Consider the following 15,882-nt stretch of genomic DNA (forward strand, 5'->3'; position numbering starts at 1 on the left):
TCTGGAGTCCATTGAAGCTCACGCTTGCTGCTTCAGGGACTCTATCCAGCCACCTCGTTCTCTGTCGTCCCCTTCTTCTCTTGCCCTCCATCTTTTCCAGCATCAGGCTCTTCTCCAGGGAGTCCTTCCTTCTCATTAGGTGGCCAAAGTACTTGAGTTTCAACTTCAGGATCTGGCCTTCCTTCTAAAGATCAGTTGGGGTTGATCTCTTCTAGGACTGACTGGATGGATCGCCTTGCAGTCCAGGGGACTCGCAGGAGTCTTCTCCAGCACCAGAGTTCAAAGGCCTCCATTCTTTGGCACTCAGCCTTTCTTATGGTCCAACTTTCACAGCCATACATTGCAACTGGGAAAACCATATATATTAGTTTTTTATACTCACAAGTGCTTAAAATATTATCGGCAACCTATTGTCTGGGTTTCAATGTCTAGTTTACTAATACATATTAAGTTCCTTTCTCTTTACCTCTGTTTTTCTAGCCAGTGATAAAAAGTATCCCATTTTCTAAAATAAACTGAGTCTTCTTTCTCTTTCATTTTCAATGTCAATCTCTCCATTTCGGCACACTCTTAAGATTTTTTTAATTAACACTTCCTCCCGTTGGTCGATCTTCATTTTTCCAATATTGAGCAAATACAATTCTTGCTGCAGTTAACATAACGTAAAATTAAATCTATACGCTCTTTCTCATAATTACCTGCAATTATGCCTAACAAAAATAATTCTGGCTTAAACTCTACATGTTGTGGGTGATTGTTGTAGAGCTGGCAGTTGGCTTTTCAGGACCATGGAGAGCAGCCTTATATCAAACTTAAGAGAATTGCTTAAGTTTGAAAATTGCTTAACATTGAAAAGTTTCTTCCCTTCCAATAGAATAGAATAGAGCTGGAAGGGACCTTGGAGGTCTTCTAGTCCAGCCCCCTGCTCAAGCAGGAGAACCTATACCATTTCAGATTTGAAATATTAGCAAACATTAGCAAATGAACAAGCTAACAGGGAAATAGTAACCAGCATTATATCCTATAGGGAGAGACAGGATTATATCCCAGATTCTATTTTTCACCCCTTTCCTCCTTTTGGCACGCAGGGTCAGTAAAAGTGTGGAGCCTGCTGGTGGGTTCCGAGCCAATCCACAGGTATCAACACAACCAGAAGATCCAAGCCTTGGCCCTTCCGACTGAGGGGGCCACCGTAGCCACGGTCTCCGGGTTCCAGGTCAAAGTGGAAAGCGCCAACGACAAAGGCTACTGGGGAACCGTGGCAGAGTTTGAGATTCCGAAGTGGGTGAGTCTCTTTGTTATTCCCAGGAAAAGCCCTTTAAATGTGTTGGATTGCATCACCTTTGGCCAATTAGTGAAGATCAATGCGCTGCGTTGATAAGGGAGCAAGGATGCAGCTCAGAATGAAAAAGAAGAAAAAGATCGATGGCAGAGAATATTGGTAACTTTCCTGCAGACATTTTACCACCCAACTAGGTAACGTCATCAGTGCTAGAAAGGAGTAGGGTTGGCTTTCTGTTTATATATTAGTCAGTCTTGGTGGTTCCTTAATTAGGCTGTTTTTAGAGTTAGCTTTTTGTCTGATTTGCTAGTTCCTCAATTGGGGTCCTGTTCACTGCTTGATTGTGGGTTTAGTGCTATTCTTGGTATTAATCTCTACTCAAACTGGGTGTTGACTGCTGGTGAGGAGGTGTTTTGATCTTTCTGTTTCCTTTTTGATTGGGTCAAAAGGATCAAAGGAAGTTCTCTTAGGTGACTCCAGCTTGTTGAATCCTTCAGCTGAAAAAAAAAAGAGATTATTCTGAACAGAGGTGGGCATGCTGGCTGGTCCGTTGTATCTGGAATATGCCAGGATGGGGGTCATCTGCGGGAGTATCAAGCTCTTTGCTTTGACAGGCACTCTTTTGTCAAAGCTTTCTTCTAATAAAAGGAGAATCTTTGTAGCTCAGGGTTGAAATGAGGGGTCCTTGGGGCTCTCTGAGCTTGGTGGTTTCCTTGCAGACGTGCCATGAGCCAAACTAGGCAACATCAACAGCACTCACGATCTTAGCACTCACAGCACGGATGGTGTTACCTAGTTGGGTAATGAAATGTCTGCAAGAAAACTACCAAGCTCAGAAGCACCAAGGACCCCACAGTCCTCTTCCTCCTCCTAGTCCTCTTAGTCTTCCTTCTCTTCCTCCTCCTCCTCCTCTACACAAACCCCACTCCCTTCTACCACTGATGGTGTTATCTAGTTAGGTAATGAAAGGTCTGCAAGAAAACCACCAAGCTCAGGAAACATCAAGGTCCCCCTCAAGCTTTCTTCTTCCCATATCTGCCATCTAATCCATTGAAGTAACACTGTTAGTACTTTTCTACGTAGATGTGCTCCTATGGAGATGCTCCTCTCCCCTATCACAGATGGAGAGAATTGGAACTCGTGGCACCGAAGGGGCAAGGATAGCTCTTTCGATGTTTTGGGGAGGAAAGAATACTTTGGCAGGGAAAGATATTTGAGACTCAACACTCACTCTCTTCACTCCATTTAACTCTTTTGCAGGTCAGCCTACTCTCTCTTGTGCCCCATACGTCGGCCTGCCCAGGTGCTGTAGTAGCAGCGGAGGACACAATCTACTACTTGAAGGAAGGAGAGCCAGCTAAAGTCCTGCATTCCGTCTACGGCCAGCCTGTCACGTGCCTGGACGTCTCCGCCAACGAGGTGGCCTTCGGCGTCAGAGGCTTCGGCTGGTTGATTAACGAGACCAACAAGGTACTTGAGGTCTTTTGGTGCCCTAAAATGTTTGACCTTGGCTTCTCTCTATTGCTTATTGGATTGATGGGAGAGCAATGGAGCAGCCTATCTCCTGAGGTTATGGGTACTCCATCATTGGAGGATTTGAAGAGTGGGCAGCCATTTCTCCAGAACGTTGGGAGAATTCCTGTGCTGAGCAGTAGTTGGAGGAGAAGACCTCTAAAGTCCCTTCCAATTCTACGATGGTATGAAATCTACTTAAGCTCAGCTATTTCGTCATGGCACCTTAAGTCTAATGAATTTCATAGAATTAAGAGTTTGAAAGGCCATTTGTGCTGTTCAACCACTGCTCAAGGCTTAGTAGCCCAATGAAAGCATCAACAGATGGTTACCCTACCCCAGGGGTAGGCAACCTTGGCTCTTTTATGACTGGTGGACTTCAACTCCCAGAATTCCTGAGCCAGCATGGCTCAGCTTGGAAACCTCTCCCTTTCCCCTCAGCGTGGCTGGCTCAGGAATTCTGGGAGTTGAAGTCCACGAGTCATGAAAGAGCCAAGGTTGCCTACTCCTGCCCTACCCTGTGTCCCAGCACATCCAACCAAGGAGAAACCTTGCCATTTTTCTGGAGAATTGGTTTCCGCTATCAAAGCGTAATTCCCCTCGTATTGAATCGGAATCTTCTTCTGTTTTACTTTAAATTCATTCCCCTGCATCCCACATTCTGGAAGACAGGTCTCGACCTTCTGGAGGTGATGAAAAACAAACCTTGGGGTCAAATGTCTCATTTAGAAATTTGGGTCTGAGTTGTAGACAGTCATCCCGAAAAGGGAGAGGGGGGGGGAATCCTTTTGTTGTGCTCCTGAATGTCTTGGGCTGACTCCTGAGGTCATGCTAATATGGGTTGGGGGGGGGTTGGGGAGGGGGAGAGCCTGACATCTCTCCAGCCTAAGGCTCATGGGCTTTGTGTTCCTAGTTAGCTACGTTGCTCATTACAAGTTGCTACCCCTGTCAAATCAGCCTTGTACTGTATCTGGAAGAGATTTCATCTCGTCCGCTGTAGCCTCAAGCAATTCATTTTTTTTTTCTCTCAACCTCTTACTTCCTAAGCAGGACTAATAAATAATTGGAGCTGGGTCTGTGCAACTGCTTCGGAATAACCCAACCTCTATATTGTGATTTATTTTTCTCTTTTATGCAAATTTTCAATCTCCATCCTCGTAGACAGTGGGCAGTTTACGCAGATCAAAAATAACAACAATCATAAAGGAAGAGGGAGAAGAACAATATGGAAAAATGATTTGGCATGGGTTTTCATAACTTTCGTGTAGTATTTTCCAAATCTGTGCTCTCTTAAACCGTATTTTACACACCGGTGTGCGGTGTTAGAGAAAAGCCAATGCAAAGGTGCACGCGTGTTAAGGAACGTGACATAAAAATGCGTGTGTTAGGAAGCCGGTGCCCTAATGTATCGATAATGCATGAAAGGTACATTAAAATGCATACAGTGCAATAAAGGTGCATTAAAACAGGTGGATTTTTATTAGCATGCTGAATTTGCAAACTGGACTAGGACCAGCTTGCGGCCCGGAAGAATAAGCAGCTGAATAAATTGAAACGGACAGATCCCCGATCTATAAGTTTTATGAGGTGCAAGATCCAGCTCCTTACCTATCTTAAGTTTTCTTTTAAACACAGCTCTTCCAGCTACAAATAGGTTGTTAAAAGTTTATGAGTAACGCTCGTCGGCATTTTAAAAGGCAGAAGCTCGCTCAATCAATTCAGATGTTTGCTTGCTTGTTATTTTCCATAGCCTTCTAACTGGCATTATAAAGGCAGACCGATAAAATATGCAGCCTCAGTTTAAAACAAAATAAAAGTTGCGTCCGACAAGTTTCTCCTAAACAGGGCACAAAAAAATACTCGTGGCAGAACTGGAACGCTTGAGTTGCAAACTTCCAAACTTTGCTAAATATAGGTAATCCTCGACTTTCAGCAGTTCGTTTAGTGACTGTTTGGAAGTTTGAACGGCACTGAAAAAAGTGACTTACGACCGTTTTTCACACTTACAACTTTTGTAGCAGCCCCATGATCAAGTGATCAAAATTCAGATGCTTGGCAACTGGTTCACACTTTACGACCATTGCTGCGTCCCGGGGTCAGGTGACCTCCTTTTGCGACCTTCTGATAAACCAGATTCACTTAACAACCGGGTTACTAACTTATCAACTGCAGCGATTCACTGAACTGTGGCCAAAAAGGACGTAAAACGGGGCAAAATTCCTTTAAGAGCTGCCTCACTTAGCAACAGAAATTTTGGGCCCGATTGCGGTCATCAATTGTCACTGCAACGGATCGCCACTGCGACCGTTGGGCAAGGCGAGAGACGATAAGGGCTACTACCTAGAGCTTAGGTAGGAAAACGTTACTTCAGATTATTTTATGTATGTATTTATTGAAATGATTTACACGGCTGGCCACCTTGCAGGAGCAGCCCTGAGTGGCTCACCCAGGGCTAAAAACTCAACACAAATTAGTATGAAAACACGGCGTGACAGCCGAGGACAACACAAGGCATCCATAAATCACCTCCAGCCTCACGGGTTCAATTAACCTCCCCACCCCGTGCCCAGGTAGGCTTCCATATTTTTAAAGCTTTCTGAAATGCCAGCAGAGACAGGGCCAATCAACTCTCCAGAGAATACAGTCAAGAGGTACCATATAATAAGCGTAATATTGCTAACAGTCGGTCTTATTATCCCAAGGGTTGTATATTAAAAGTTGAAAATGCAGGAATGTGTTGGGGGGGGGCACAATAGCTCAGCGGTTAAGCGCGCTGACCTTGTCTGCTTGAAAGCCGACAGCCTGGGTTCGAGACCCCAGCGCCGCGTGATGGGGTGAGCTCCCGTCACCAGCTCCAGCTCCTCCCCATCTTAGCAGTTCGAAAGCATGCAAATGCTAGTAGATCAATAGGTACCACTTCAATGGGAAGGCAACATTTATTCACTTGCCTCTGATAAACTGAACTGTAGCTTATAAATGTGGGCGCCCTTTAATCAAAACGCAATTTGGATTTCTCGATCCCGTCTTAAGAATTCAAGCCCCTTCCTCGGCGAGGTTTGATTCATCTCTCTCCGCCAATTTCATCCTTGATTTTCATACCTGAGACCCCGGGTGAACCTCCTGGTTCTATCTAAAGAGTTCCACCAGCAGCCCCAGTATAAGAGACCTATGGGGCCCTCCCAGTTGCCACTCTAGGTGTCTGTGTGATCTCCAAAGAGATTCCAGTTTTGCTGCGTGCTGGACAGATGGGCTTCTGGGTGGCGCATCCATGTTTATTTTAATCAGGGAGATGGAGCTGAAAGAGCCCAGACAGCCAGGATGTGTTTGACAAGAACAGTGGCTTGTTGGCATTGCCACACTGGCTGACATCACACTGAAAACTAATTACTAATGTCTATTATGATAATTATTCCCCAGACACAAAGGGACTTTGCACGGGTGGATTAATGTGGTCAGAAGTCAACGATTTTTCTCTAGATTGATACAGAAGATGTATCGGTACTTTTTGGCACTCTTCTGGGTGGGATGAGAAAGACACATGCACACACACACACACACAGACGTTCAGGCATCAGGTTGTGTGTGTGTTGCCAGGCTAGGATTCAGCACACGTCTGTCCAAAGCATTAGATGCACTGGATCAGATTTAAGTGGGTGCTGCGATTCTTCCACATGACTGGAATCACCCCCACCCCCCTTTTTATGTTGTTTTATAGCCCATCAAGTAATTTTCATTTGGCTAATTTACCCAACTGGACCCTCTCCATTCTGCTCCAAATGCAATTGCCCCTTTCTGCAACGGCAATAAATTTTGATTTTGAGAAACTTCAAAAACGAGCGACCCTCAAAGCCCGGTCGTTTTATTTAAAAGAATTGTTTTTAATCTTTGGCTCCCGATTACGATCTCGCCCGACCCGCCAAAGCGGGTTCGGAATAACGAAACACACACACACACACACACACACACACACACACACACACACACACACACACACACCTTTAAATGTGCGGCCCTACCTAAAAAGAGTGCGGAATGGCAGCTACCAATTCATCCACTAAAGAGTTGAGAGCCTTTAGGCTTCACTTTTTCCTAAACTCATTGGTAACACCGGGATTCGTATTCATGTCCTTTCCAAAAGAAAATTCAAAATTTGCAGGCTGTGATTCCTAAAGTCCTTTTTGCACTGGCGTCCACAGTCCGGGTTGACCCTATTCCTTAAAAATCAGAATCTCCACCTGGCAGCTGAATAGCCTCCCTAATTCAAGACGCACAATCAGGGCCTCACACCTCATCCTCCCATCATCCCCATGTCCAGTGTCAGACCTGCCCCAATCTGATCCCTTAGGGAAGACATGATAGCACGCTTCCAACATCTCAGGGGCTGCCCCAAAGAAGAGGGGGGGGTCAAGCTATTCTCCAAAGCACCTGAAGGCAGGACAAGAAACAACGGAGGGAAACTGATCAAAGAGAGAAGCAACCTAGAATTAAGGAGAAATTTCCTGATTGTTAGAACCATTAACCAGTGGAACAGCTTGCCTCCAGAAATTGTGGGTGCTCCATCCCTGGAAGTTTTTAAGAAGAGACTGGACAGCCATTTGTCTGAAATGGTACAGGGTTCCCTGCCTGAGCAGGGGGTTGGACTAGAAGACCTCCAAGGTCCCTTCCAACTATGTTATACTATACCAGGGGTGGGCAACCTTGGCTCTTTTATGACTCATGGACTTCAACTCCCAGAATTCCTGAGCCAGCCATGCTGAGGGGAAAGGGAGAGGTTTCCAAGCTGAGCCATGCTGGCTCAGGAATTCTGGGAGTTGAAGTCCACGAGTCATAAAAGAGCCACGATTGCCTACCCTTGTACTGTACTGTACTATACTATTACTATTACTATTACTGTACTGTACTAATACTATACTATACTATAATAATAATAATAATAATAATAATAATAATAATAATAATAATAATAATAATAATAATAATAATAATAATAATAATAATAATAAAGTTGGAAGGGACCTTGGAGGTCATCGAGTCCAACCCACTGCCCAGGCAGGAACCCTACACCATTTCAGACAAACGGCTGTCCAGTCTCTTCTTAAAAACTTCCAGTGTTGGAGCATTCCCCGCTTCTGGAGGCAGATTGTTCCATTGGTTAATTGTTCTCACTGTCAGGAAGTTTCTCCTTAGTTCTAAGTTGCTTCTCTCCTTGATCAGTTTCCACCCGTTGCTTCTCATCCTGCCTTCAGGCGCCTTGGAGAATAGCTTGACTCCCTCTTCTTTGTGGCAGCCCCTGAGATATTGGAACACTGCTATCATGTCCCCCCTCATACTATACCATACTATACTATACTATACTATACTATACTATACTATACTATACTATACTATACTATACTATACTATACACTATACTATACACTATCCTATCCTATCCTATCCTATCCTATCCACCCAATCTATCAAGGTGGTTCCAAAATTCCCAAATAAATAAGGTGTCCCATCATCATCCATCCTCTTCCAGGAGAGGGGGACTGCTCCATTTCCTGCTTTTTTTCATCTGGAGCTCAAATGAATTTGGCCACCTCTTGTTTCGCATCCAACAGACGTTTGCCTCTTCTCCACCTCCTCTGGCTTGGCCTGGTTCCCCGCTTGGCAGGACGGACCCTCCGAGGATCCCGGGCACAAACATCAAAGACTGCAGGTGCTCTGGCACCGCTCTGCACCCCTGGCCTGGCCCTGCTTGGCAAAAACACCTTTGTGAGTCGATGGCTTTGACGCTCTTCTAGCCCCCCTCCCACCCGAAAGGGGACGGGCTACTTCTCCCCTGGCATTATCGAAAAGCCTCAGCACAAAGCTGGATACGAGGGGGAGAGCTGGGGAGCATGGGTTTTGGGGTGGGCTTGGGTGCCCCGAGGCAGCCTGTTGAGTCCGAAGATGTCCCATTTATTTATTTATTTTATTTATTAATTCAATTTATATCCCGCCCTTCTCCTTACTGGACTCAGGGCGGCTGACAGCCTTGGCTCCCGCAGGATCTTCCAAGTGTGTCTTTTTGATTAAACCCCTTTTGTGTAGCATCACGTAGAAGCAACCCACTCCTTGAGGGCAAGGCAGGATGGATGTGTGTGTGTGTGTGTGTGTGTGTGTGCGCGTACATCCACACCTGCCAATGGAAAAATCACCTTTCGAATAGCATAAAATGCAGTTTCTTCCCAGGCTGTTTTTTTTTTGTTTTGTTTTTGGAGCAGGGAGTTGCAAGACAGACTGGCTGGCTGGCTGTCAAAAAATTACATCATATGGGAGTAAATTGCTTTTAAATCAAGCATCCATTATTCATGCATATTAACTGTTTTCTCCTCCTTCCCTCCCAGGTTTTTTTTTTAAAAAAACAAAACAAAATCCACACTTTTTTTTCTCTCTCTCTCTCGTTCCTCATTTTTCACCTAATCGTGTTCTTTTTCTTTTTTTTGCTCTCTCCTTCACTTGTCCCTTTCTTCCTCTAGTCGGTTGTTTTTTCAAATTTGAGCTCATCTGCAGATCTATGATCAAACGGGTTTGCTTTGCTAGAGAGAGTCATTCGTTACACCGGCACTTTAAAAAAGTGACTTTCAGTCAGTCCTCTGACTTACAAATATGTGAACAACCGGTTCTCTGTGTGGATGCCGCTTCTGGAAGTCCATTCTGGGCCTGGGCAACAAAAGAATTAGCTACTGGTTCTGCCGAACTGGTGTGAACTGGCTGAATCCCACATTCTATTATTCTATTCTATTCTATTCTATTCTATTCTATTCTATTCTATTCTATTCTATTCTATTCTGTTCTTCATCCTTCCTATTCTATTCTATTCTTCATCCTTTCTATTCTATTCTATTCTATTCTATTCTATTCTATTCTATTCCATTCTATTCTATTCTTCATCCTTCCTATTCTATTCTATTCCATTCTTCATCCTTCTTATTCTATTCTATTCTGTTATTCTATTCTATTCTATTCTATTCTATTCTATTCTTCATCCTTCTTATTCTATTCTATTCTGTTATTCTATTCTATTATATTCTTCATCCTTCCTATTCTATTCTATTCTATTCTATTCTATCCTATCCTATCCTATCCTATCCTATCCTATCCTATTCTATATCCTTATTCTATTCTTAAAGCCACCGCAAGCTCCTTACAAACGCAGCCTTCTTTTTCCATGTACCAGAAGCCCTGTGTCTACACACCCCTGTTCATCCCAACACCCTTTTTGGGGGTTTTCTTTTCTTTGGGGAAAGACAGACTCTAGCAAACTTTGACCTCATCCTGGTTCGACTAGGAGTGAACTACGCAAATGCATTTCCACCAAGATTCTGGGTGGATTTTGATTTTGACCGTGCTCCTGTCAAAAAAAGATTTTGCCTGATTTGGAATTGCAGATTTGGACGGCAGGGGAAGGTTAGGCTTCCAAATCTTTGTGTCGGGACCGATGGGGCTGCAAGAAAAACTTCATTTTGCAGAGTAATAACCCATTTCTTTATTCCTGTGCCCATTTTTGTCTGTCCTATCCTGTCTTTCTGCTAAAGGTTCCCAGTGACCAAACTTTTATCCTGGCCAAAGAGGTGGCATTAGGCTAATGCATCGCCCGAATGCTAGAGAAAGCCAAGGCATGAATAATTGATCCCGCTCTCCCGTCTGAACGATGAAGTCCCATTGGCCTCGGCCTTATTAAAAGAGCGAGCGAGGGGGAGAGACAGTAAAGGTCGTTAAGGGATTTGGAACTTGGGAAGAATCGCCCACGAAATGGATGCCGTTGTGTTGTGTGTGTGTGTGTGTGTGTCTGTGTTTCCCCCCCTCCCATCTCCGAGGTCTTTAACTCAACCTCATGGTGAAGGCCAACTTAAGGCGTTAGGGATACGTTGAATTATTCAGCGTGAAACAGAATGGGAGTCAACCGGAGTCCAGAAATTTTTGATTTTGAGAGTTTGGAAGTGGTTGAGCTTAGGAAGGTGGGCATATCTGTTGGACAGAGATGGTCCTTGGCAAAAGGGCATAGTCTAGATTAGGGGTCCATGGACCAGTACTGGCCCACAGCATGCCAGCAACCGATCTGCACAAACAAACAAAGCCCCATCTGTGGGATGCAGGCAGCACACAAAACCACGCACCCTCCAGTCCGTGGAAAAACCTTTCTCCACGGAACCGGTCCCTGGTGCCCAAAAGATTGGGGATCATGGGTCTAGAGGCCCAAATTGATTGACAGATTGATTTGTACCCCACCCGTATTATTGTCACTCAAGGCAGCAGGCATATCCAACACCTTCATTCTCCTCTTTTCCCCTCAACAACAACCCTGTAAGGCGAGTTGGGTGTAGAGAGAGGGACTGGCTCAAGGCCACCCAATTGGCTTTCATAGCTAAGGTGGGACTAGAACTCCCACTTTTTAGCCCGGTGCCTTAATCATCAACTGCCCCCCCCCCTAGTTGCAGCTGCCACCGTCTTTGAATGCTAGGGATCTGCCTTGTGTGAATACACCTTGAAAGACATTGCTGATCATATGTGCTAAGCTCAGGGTCCACAAAAGGGAAGGAAAGTTTGGGAAAAAAACCCAAAACTCAAGAGCATCTGAAGACGTTTTCCCACTCATATGACTTCACCCAAGCCCAGCCAATATCATCAGAGAACAGGAATGATGGTAGCTTACTCCGGCGACATTAGAACGGTGTTTCTCAACCTTGAGACCTGTGGACTTCAACTCCCAGAATTGCCCAGCCTCAGCTCGCTGAGGAATTCTGGGAGTTGAAGTCCAGGGTTCTTAAAAGATGCCAAGTTTGAGAAACATTGTATTAGTAAAGCCAAGGCTTTTATCAACATGCCACTGTATACATATACCGTCCGTCCTCAGAGTTTCTCACTAGCCTGTTCGTGCTCATCCGGGATCCTGACCAACCCAGCTGGAGATGACCATCTTAACCAAATAATAATAATAATAATAATAATAATAATAATAATAATAATTAATAATAATAATAATAATAATAATAATAATAATAATAATAATAATAATAATAATAANAAGCCAAGGCATGAATAATTGATCCCGCTCTCCCGTCTGAACGATGAAGTCCCATTGGCCTCGGCCTTATTAAAAGAGCGAGCGAGGGGGAGAGACAGTAAAGGTCGTTAAGGGATTTGGAACTTGGGAAGAATCGCCCACGAAATGGATGCCGTTGTGTTGTGTGTGTGTTTTCCCCCCCCCCCCCATCTCCGAGGTCTTTAACTCAACCTCATGGTGAAGGCCGACTTCAGGCGTTGGGGATACGTTGAATTATTCAACGTAAAACAGAATGGGAGTCAACTGGAGTCCAGAATTTTTTGATTCTGAGAGTTTGGAAGTGGTTGAGCTTAGGAAGGTGGGCATATCTGTTGGACAGAGATGGTCCTTGGCAAAAGGGCATAGTCTAGATTAGGGGTCCATGGACCGGTACTGGCCCACGGCATGCCAGCAACCGATCTGCACAAACCAACAAAGCCCCATCCGTGGGATGCAGGCAGCACACAAAACCATGCACCCTCCGGTCCGTGGAAAAAACTTTCTCCACGGAACCGGTCCCTGGTGCCCAAAAGGTTGGGGATCATGGGTCTAGAGGCCCAGATTGATTGACAGGTTGATTTGTACCCCACCTGTATTATTGTCACTCAAGGCAGCAGGCATATCCAACACCTTCATTCTCCTCTTTTCCCCTCAACAACAACCCTGTAAGGCGAGTTGGGTGTAGAGAGAGGGACTGGCTCAAGGCCACCCAATTGGCTTTCATAGCTAAGGTGGGACTAGAACTCCCACTTTTTAGCCCGGTGCCTTAATCATCAACTGCCCCCCCCCTAGTTGCAGCTGCCACCGTCTTTGAATGCTAGGGATCTGCCTTGTGTGAATACACCTTGAAAGACATTGCTGATCTATCTGCTAAGCTCAGGGTCCACAAAAGGGAAGGAAAGTTTGGGAAAAAACCCAAAACTCAAGAGCATCTGAAGACGTTTTCCCACTCATATGACTTCACCCAAGCCCAGCCAATATCATCAGAGAACAGGAATGATGGTAGCTTACTCCGGCGACATTAGAACGGTGTTTCTCAACCTTGAGACCTGTGGACTTCAACTCCCAGAATTGCCCAGCCTCAGCTCGCTGAGGAATTCTGGGAGTTGAAGTCCAGGGTTCTTAAAAGATGCCAAGATTGAGAAACACTGCATTAGTAAAGCCAAGGCTTTTATCAACATGCCACTGTATACATATACCGTCCGTCCTCAGAGTTTCTCACTAACCTGGCCGTGCTCATCCGGGATCCTGACCAACCCAGCTGGAGATGACCCCCTTAACCAAATAATAATAATAATAATAATAATAATAATAATAATAATAATAATAATAATAATAATAATAATATAGTTCCAGATGGACATCCCTCAAAACAGCCAAGCTTTGTGGTCTAGGATTAAGGCCGAGTTTGGACCACTTGTTGTCCCTTCCTTCTTTTATCCTTCTCATTCTCTGCTGTCTCTTTTCGTGATTCATTTCCTAATCCAATAAACGTCCTGCCCAGTTCCAGCTCAAATGGACAAAAAGATAAATGGCAGAAACCGAAGGCTGAGCCAAAGAAGTGATGTATGAAATTCAAGCTGCAGACAATCACCAGTCCATCCATTGTCCTCAGCTGACCCCCTTGTGTCTTTCTTCTGCTGTTTCAGATCCTCCTCTACAACCTGGAAACGGGGCAGTGTGTAACACAACTTACTGGTCCTTTGGGTGACTTCACGTGCCTCAACCTCCAGGAGAGTCCTCCCCACATGTTGGTAGCTGGAAATAAAGCCAGAAGGTAAATTTAAGCTGGGGCAGGTGGTTGCCTTTGGCGGGATAACATTTTTAAAAATTTGGTGCCCAAAAGCAGGATGGTGACGCAGAGGCAGCGAATCCAAGCATTTGCTTCCTGGTTTAGAGGTTACACATCCGTTTCCGAGTGTTTTCCATCTCCAAATAGTCAGAAATCACAATTTAGAGTGGTTGGAATTAGGAATGTCTGGTTTAATGACAAGAAGGACGAGGGGGGACATGAGAGCTGTGTTCCAATATCTCAGGGGCTGCCACAACGAAGAGGGAGTCAAGCTATACGGCTGAGGAATTCTGGGAATTGAAGTCCACAAGTCATAAAGGGGACACAGTTTCCCCCATGCTGGCTGAGGAATTCTGGGAATTGAAGTCCACAAGTCATAAAGGGGACAAAGTTTCCCCCATGCTGGCTGAGGAATTCTGGGAATTGAAGTCCACAAGTCATAAAGGGGACACAGTTTCCCCCATGCTGGCTGAGGAATTCTGGGAATTGAAGTCCACAAGTCTTGAAGGCGCCAACTTTGGACAGCCCTGTTCTAGGGTCTGAGAAATTCCATATGGAGTCAATTTCAGTAAATCACCACTGCAGCTTCCAACTGAACTTTATGCATTAGGTAATGGTTGGCTGTCGTTTCCCCTTCTTTTTAAGAGCTCCGTCAGCCTCTCTCTTCCTCTTTTTAAAAAGCATTTGGTGGACGCAGTTGGTGCACATCCCAGTGAGGTCTCTTGGAATGCCTTCTCCTTTCTCACTGACAGTCCCAAAATGAGCCTGGCATGGAAAACCTCACTTCCTGAAGAGCCAGCCAAGAAAAATTTCCCAGGGGAGACACTCCTGAAGCCAGACCGTTTCCAAACTGCAGCCAAACTGTACACAGGGGCAGTTCTCGTGTCCCTCCATTTTTATTTTGTTCAAAGGAGTGTCGTCCACCTGAACAGCTTCCAGGTTGAGCAAATTAATAGCCTTCCTGTCCTTAGCCTTGCCAGTCACGTTTTAGTTAGTTTCCCCATCTTCTTCCTAACTCTAGGCTATCTCTCAGATAGCCTAGTAACAGAATAACAAGAGTTGGGAGGGATCCTGGAGGTCTTCTAGCCCAACCCCCTGCTCAGGCAGGAGAACCTATACCATTTCAGACAAATGGCTGCCCAGTCTAAAAACCTCCAGTGTTGGAGCACCCACAACTTCTGGAGGCAAGTTGTTCCACTGGTTAATTGTTCTCACTGTCGGGAAATTTCTCCTTAGCTCCAGGTTGCTTCTCTCCTTGATCAGCTTCCAACCATTGTTTCTCGTCCTTCCCTCTGGTGCTTTGGAGAATAATTTGACCCCTTCTGCCTTGTGGCAGCCCCTCAGATACTGGAACGCTGCTATCATGTCTCCCCTATTCCTTCTTTTCTTTAGACTAGCCAAACCCAAGTCCTGCAGCCTTTCTTCGTACGTTCTAGCCTCCAGGCCTTGGATCATCTTCGTTGCTCTTCTCTGAATTTTTTTTCCAAACTCTCAACCTCTTTTTTGTGATACGGTGACCAAAATCGGCTGCAGCATTCCAGCTATGGTTTCCCTTTATAAAGTGGTAATATTGCTTCGCCTGTTCTTGATTCTATGCCTCTGTTTATACAGCCCAGGATCGTATTAGCTTTTTTTGGTTGCTGCTGCACACTGCTGGCTCGCAGTCAAGGGATCGTCCAGTAGGACTCCAAGGTCCCTCTCACAGTTGCTGTGTTTAAACCAGGTCTCGCCCAATCTGTATTCGTGCCTTTGGTTTTTCCTGCCTAAGCTGGATTAAGTGCTGCCTTTGCCTCTGATTAAGGAGAGAAGAGTCCCGTGGTTCGTTTTGTGGCGGAATGGGGATTGGGACCCTCACCCAATCCAGCCATTGAAATCAACTTCCTCCCAGAACTCCATGCAGGAATCTGGAAGTTGGTGCCAAGCGATTTCTCCCCTGCCGGTTGGCTCCGGGAAATTCAGAATTTTCTCCCTGGCCAGTTCCGTCCCTGGGAGACACGAGCGGGCCGGGGCCTCCGATCCAGCGCCGGGAGTGGAGGCCTGGGAGACAGACAGGTTGGGAAGACTTTCGAAAACAACTCGGCAGCGCCTTTGTTTTCCCTGGGCATCCGTGCCTGGAAGCTCGCTCCTTGCTAATGAAGCCACAAAGCCTCAGCCAGGGCTGGGGAAGTCTGAAGGCAGGCTCATTAGCATGCGTGGCGCCAGCGGGCAGCGAGCCAGGCCCCGCGC

General features: G+C 45.5%; 1 protein-coding gene across 1 annotated transcript in view; it reads left to right on the forward strand.

The window, feature by feature from the left end:
- Positions 1 to 15,882, forward strand: part of FBXW8 (F-box and WD repeat domain containing 8) — a 56,261-nt gene that overhangs the window by 28,596 nt on the left and 11,783 nt on the right. Inside the window, exons 6-8 of the mRNA XM_015824916.1 lie at positions 1,089 to 1,285; positions 2,543 to 2,752; positions 13,514 to 13,641. Coding sequence (XP_015680402.1) covers positions 1,089 to 1,285; positions 2,543 to 2,752; positions 13,514 to 13,641 — 535 coding nt within the window. The remainder of the gene's footprint in view (positions 1 to 1,088; positions 1,286 to 2,542; positions 2,753 to 13,513; positions 13,642 to 15,882) is intronic.

Source organism: Protobothrops mucrosquamatus, unplaced genomic scaffold (genome assembly GCF_001527695.2).
Source record: "Protobothrops mucrosquamatus isolate PMUCROS unplaced genomic scaffold, P.Mucros_1.0 scaffold2413, whole genome shotgun sequence".
Lineage (NCBI taxonomy): Eukaryota > Metazoa > Chordata > Lepidosauria > Squamata > Viperidae > Protobothrops > Protobothrops mucrosquamatus.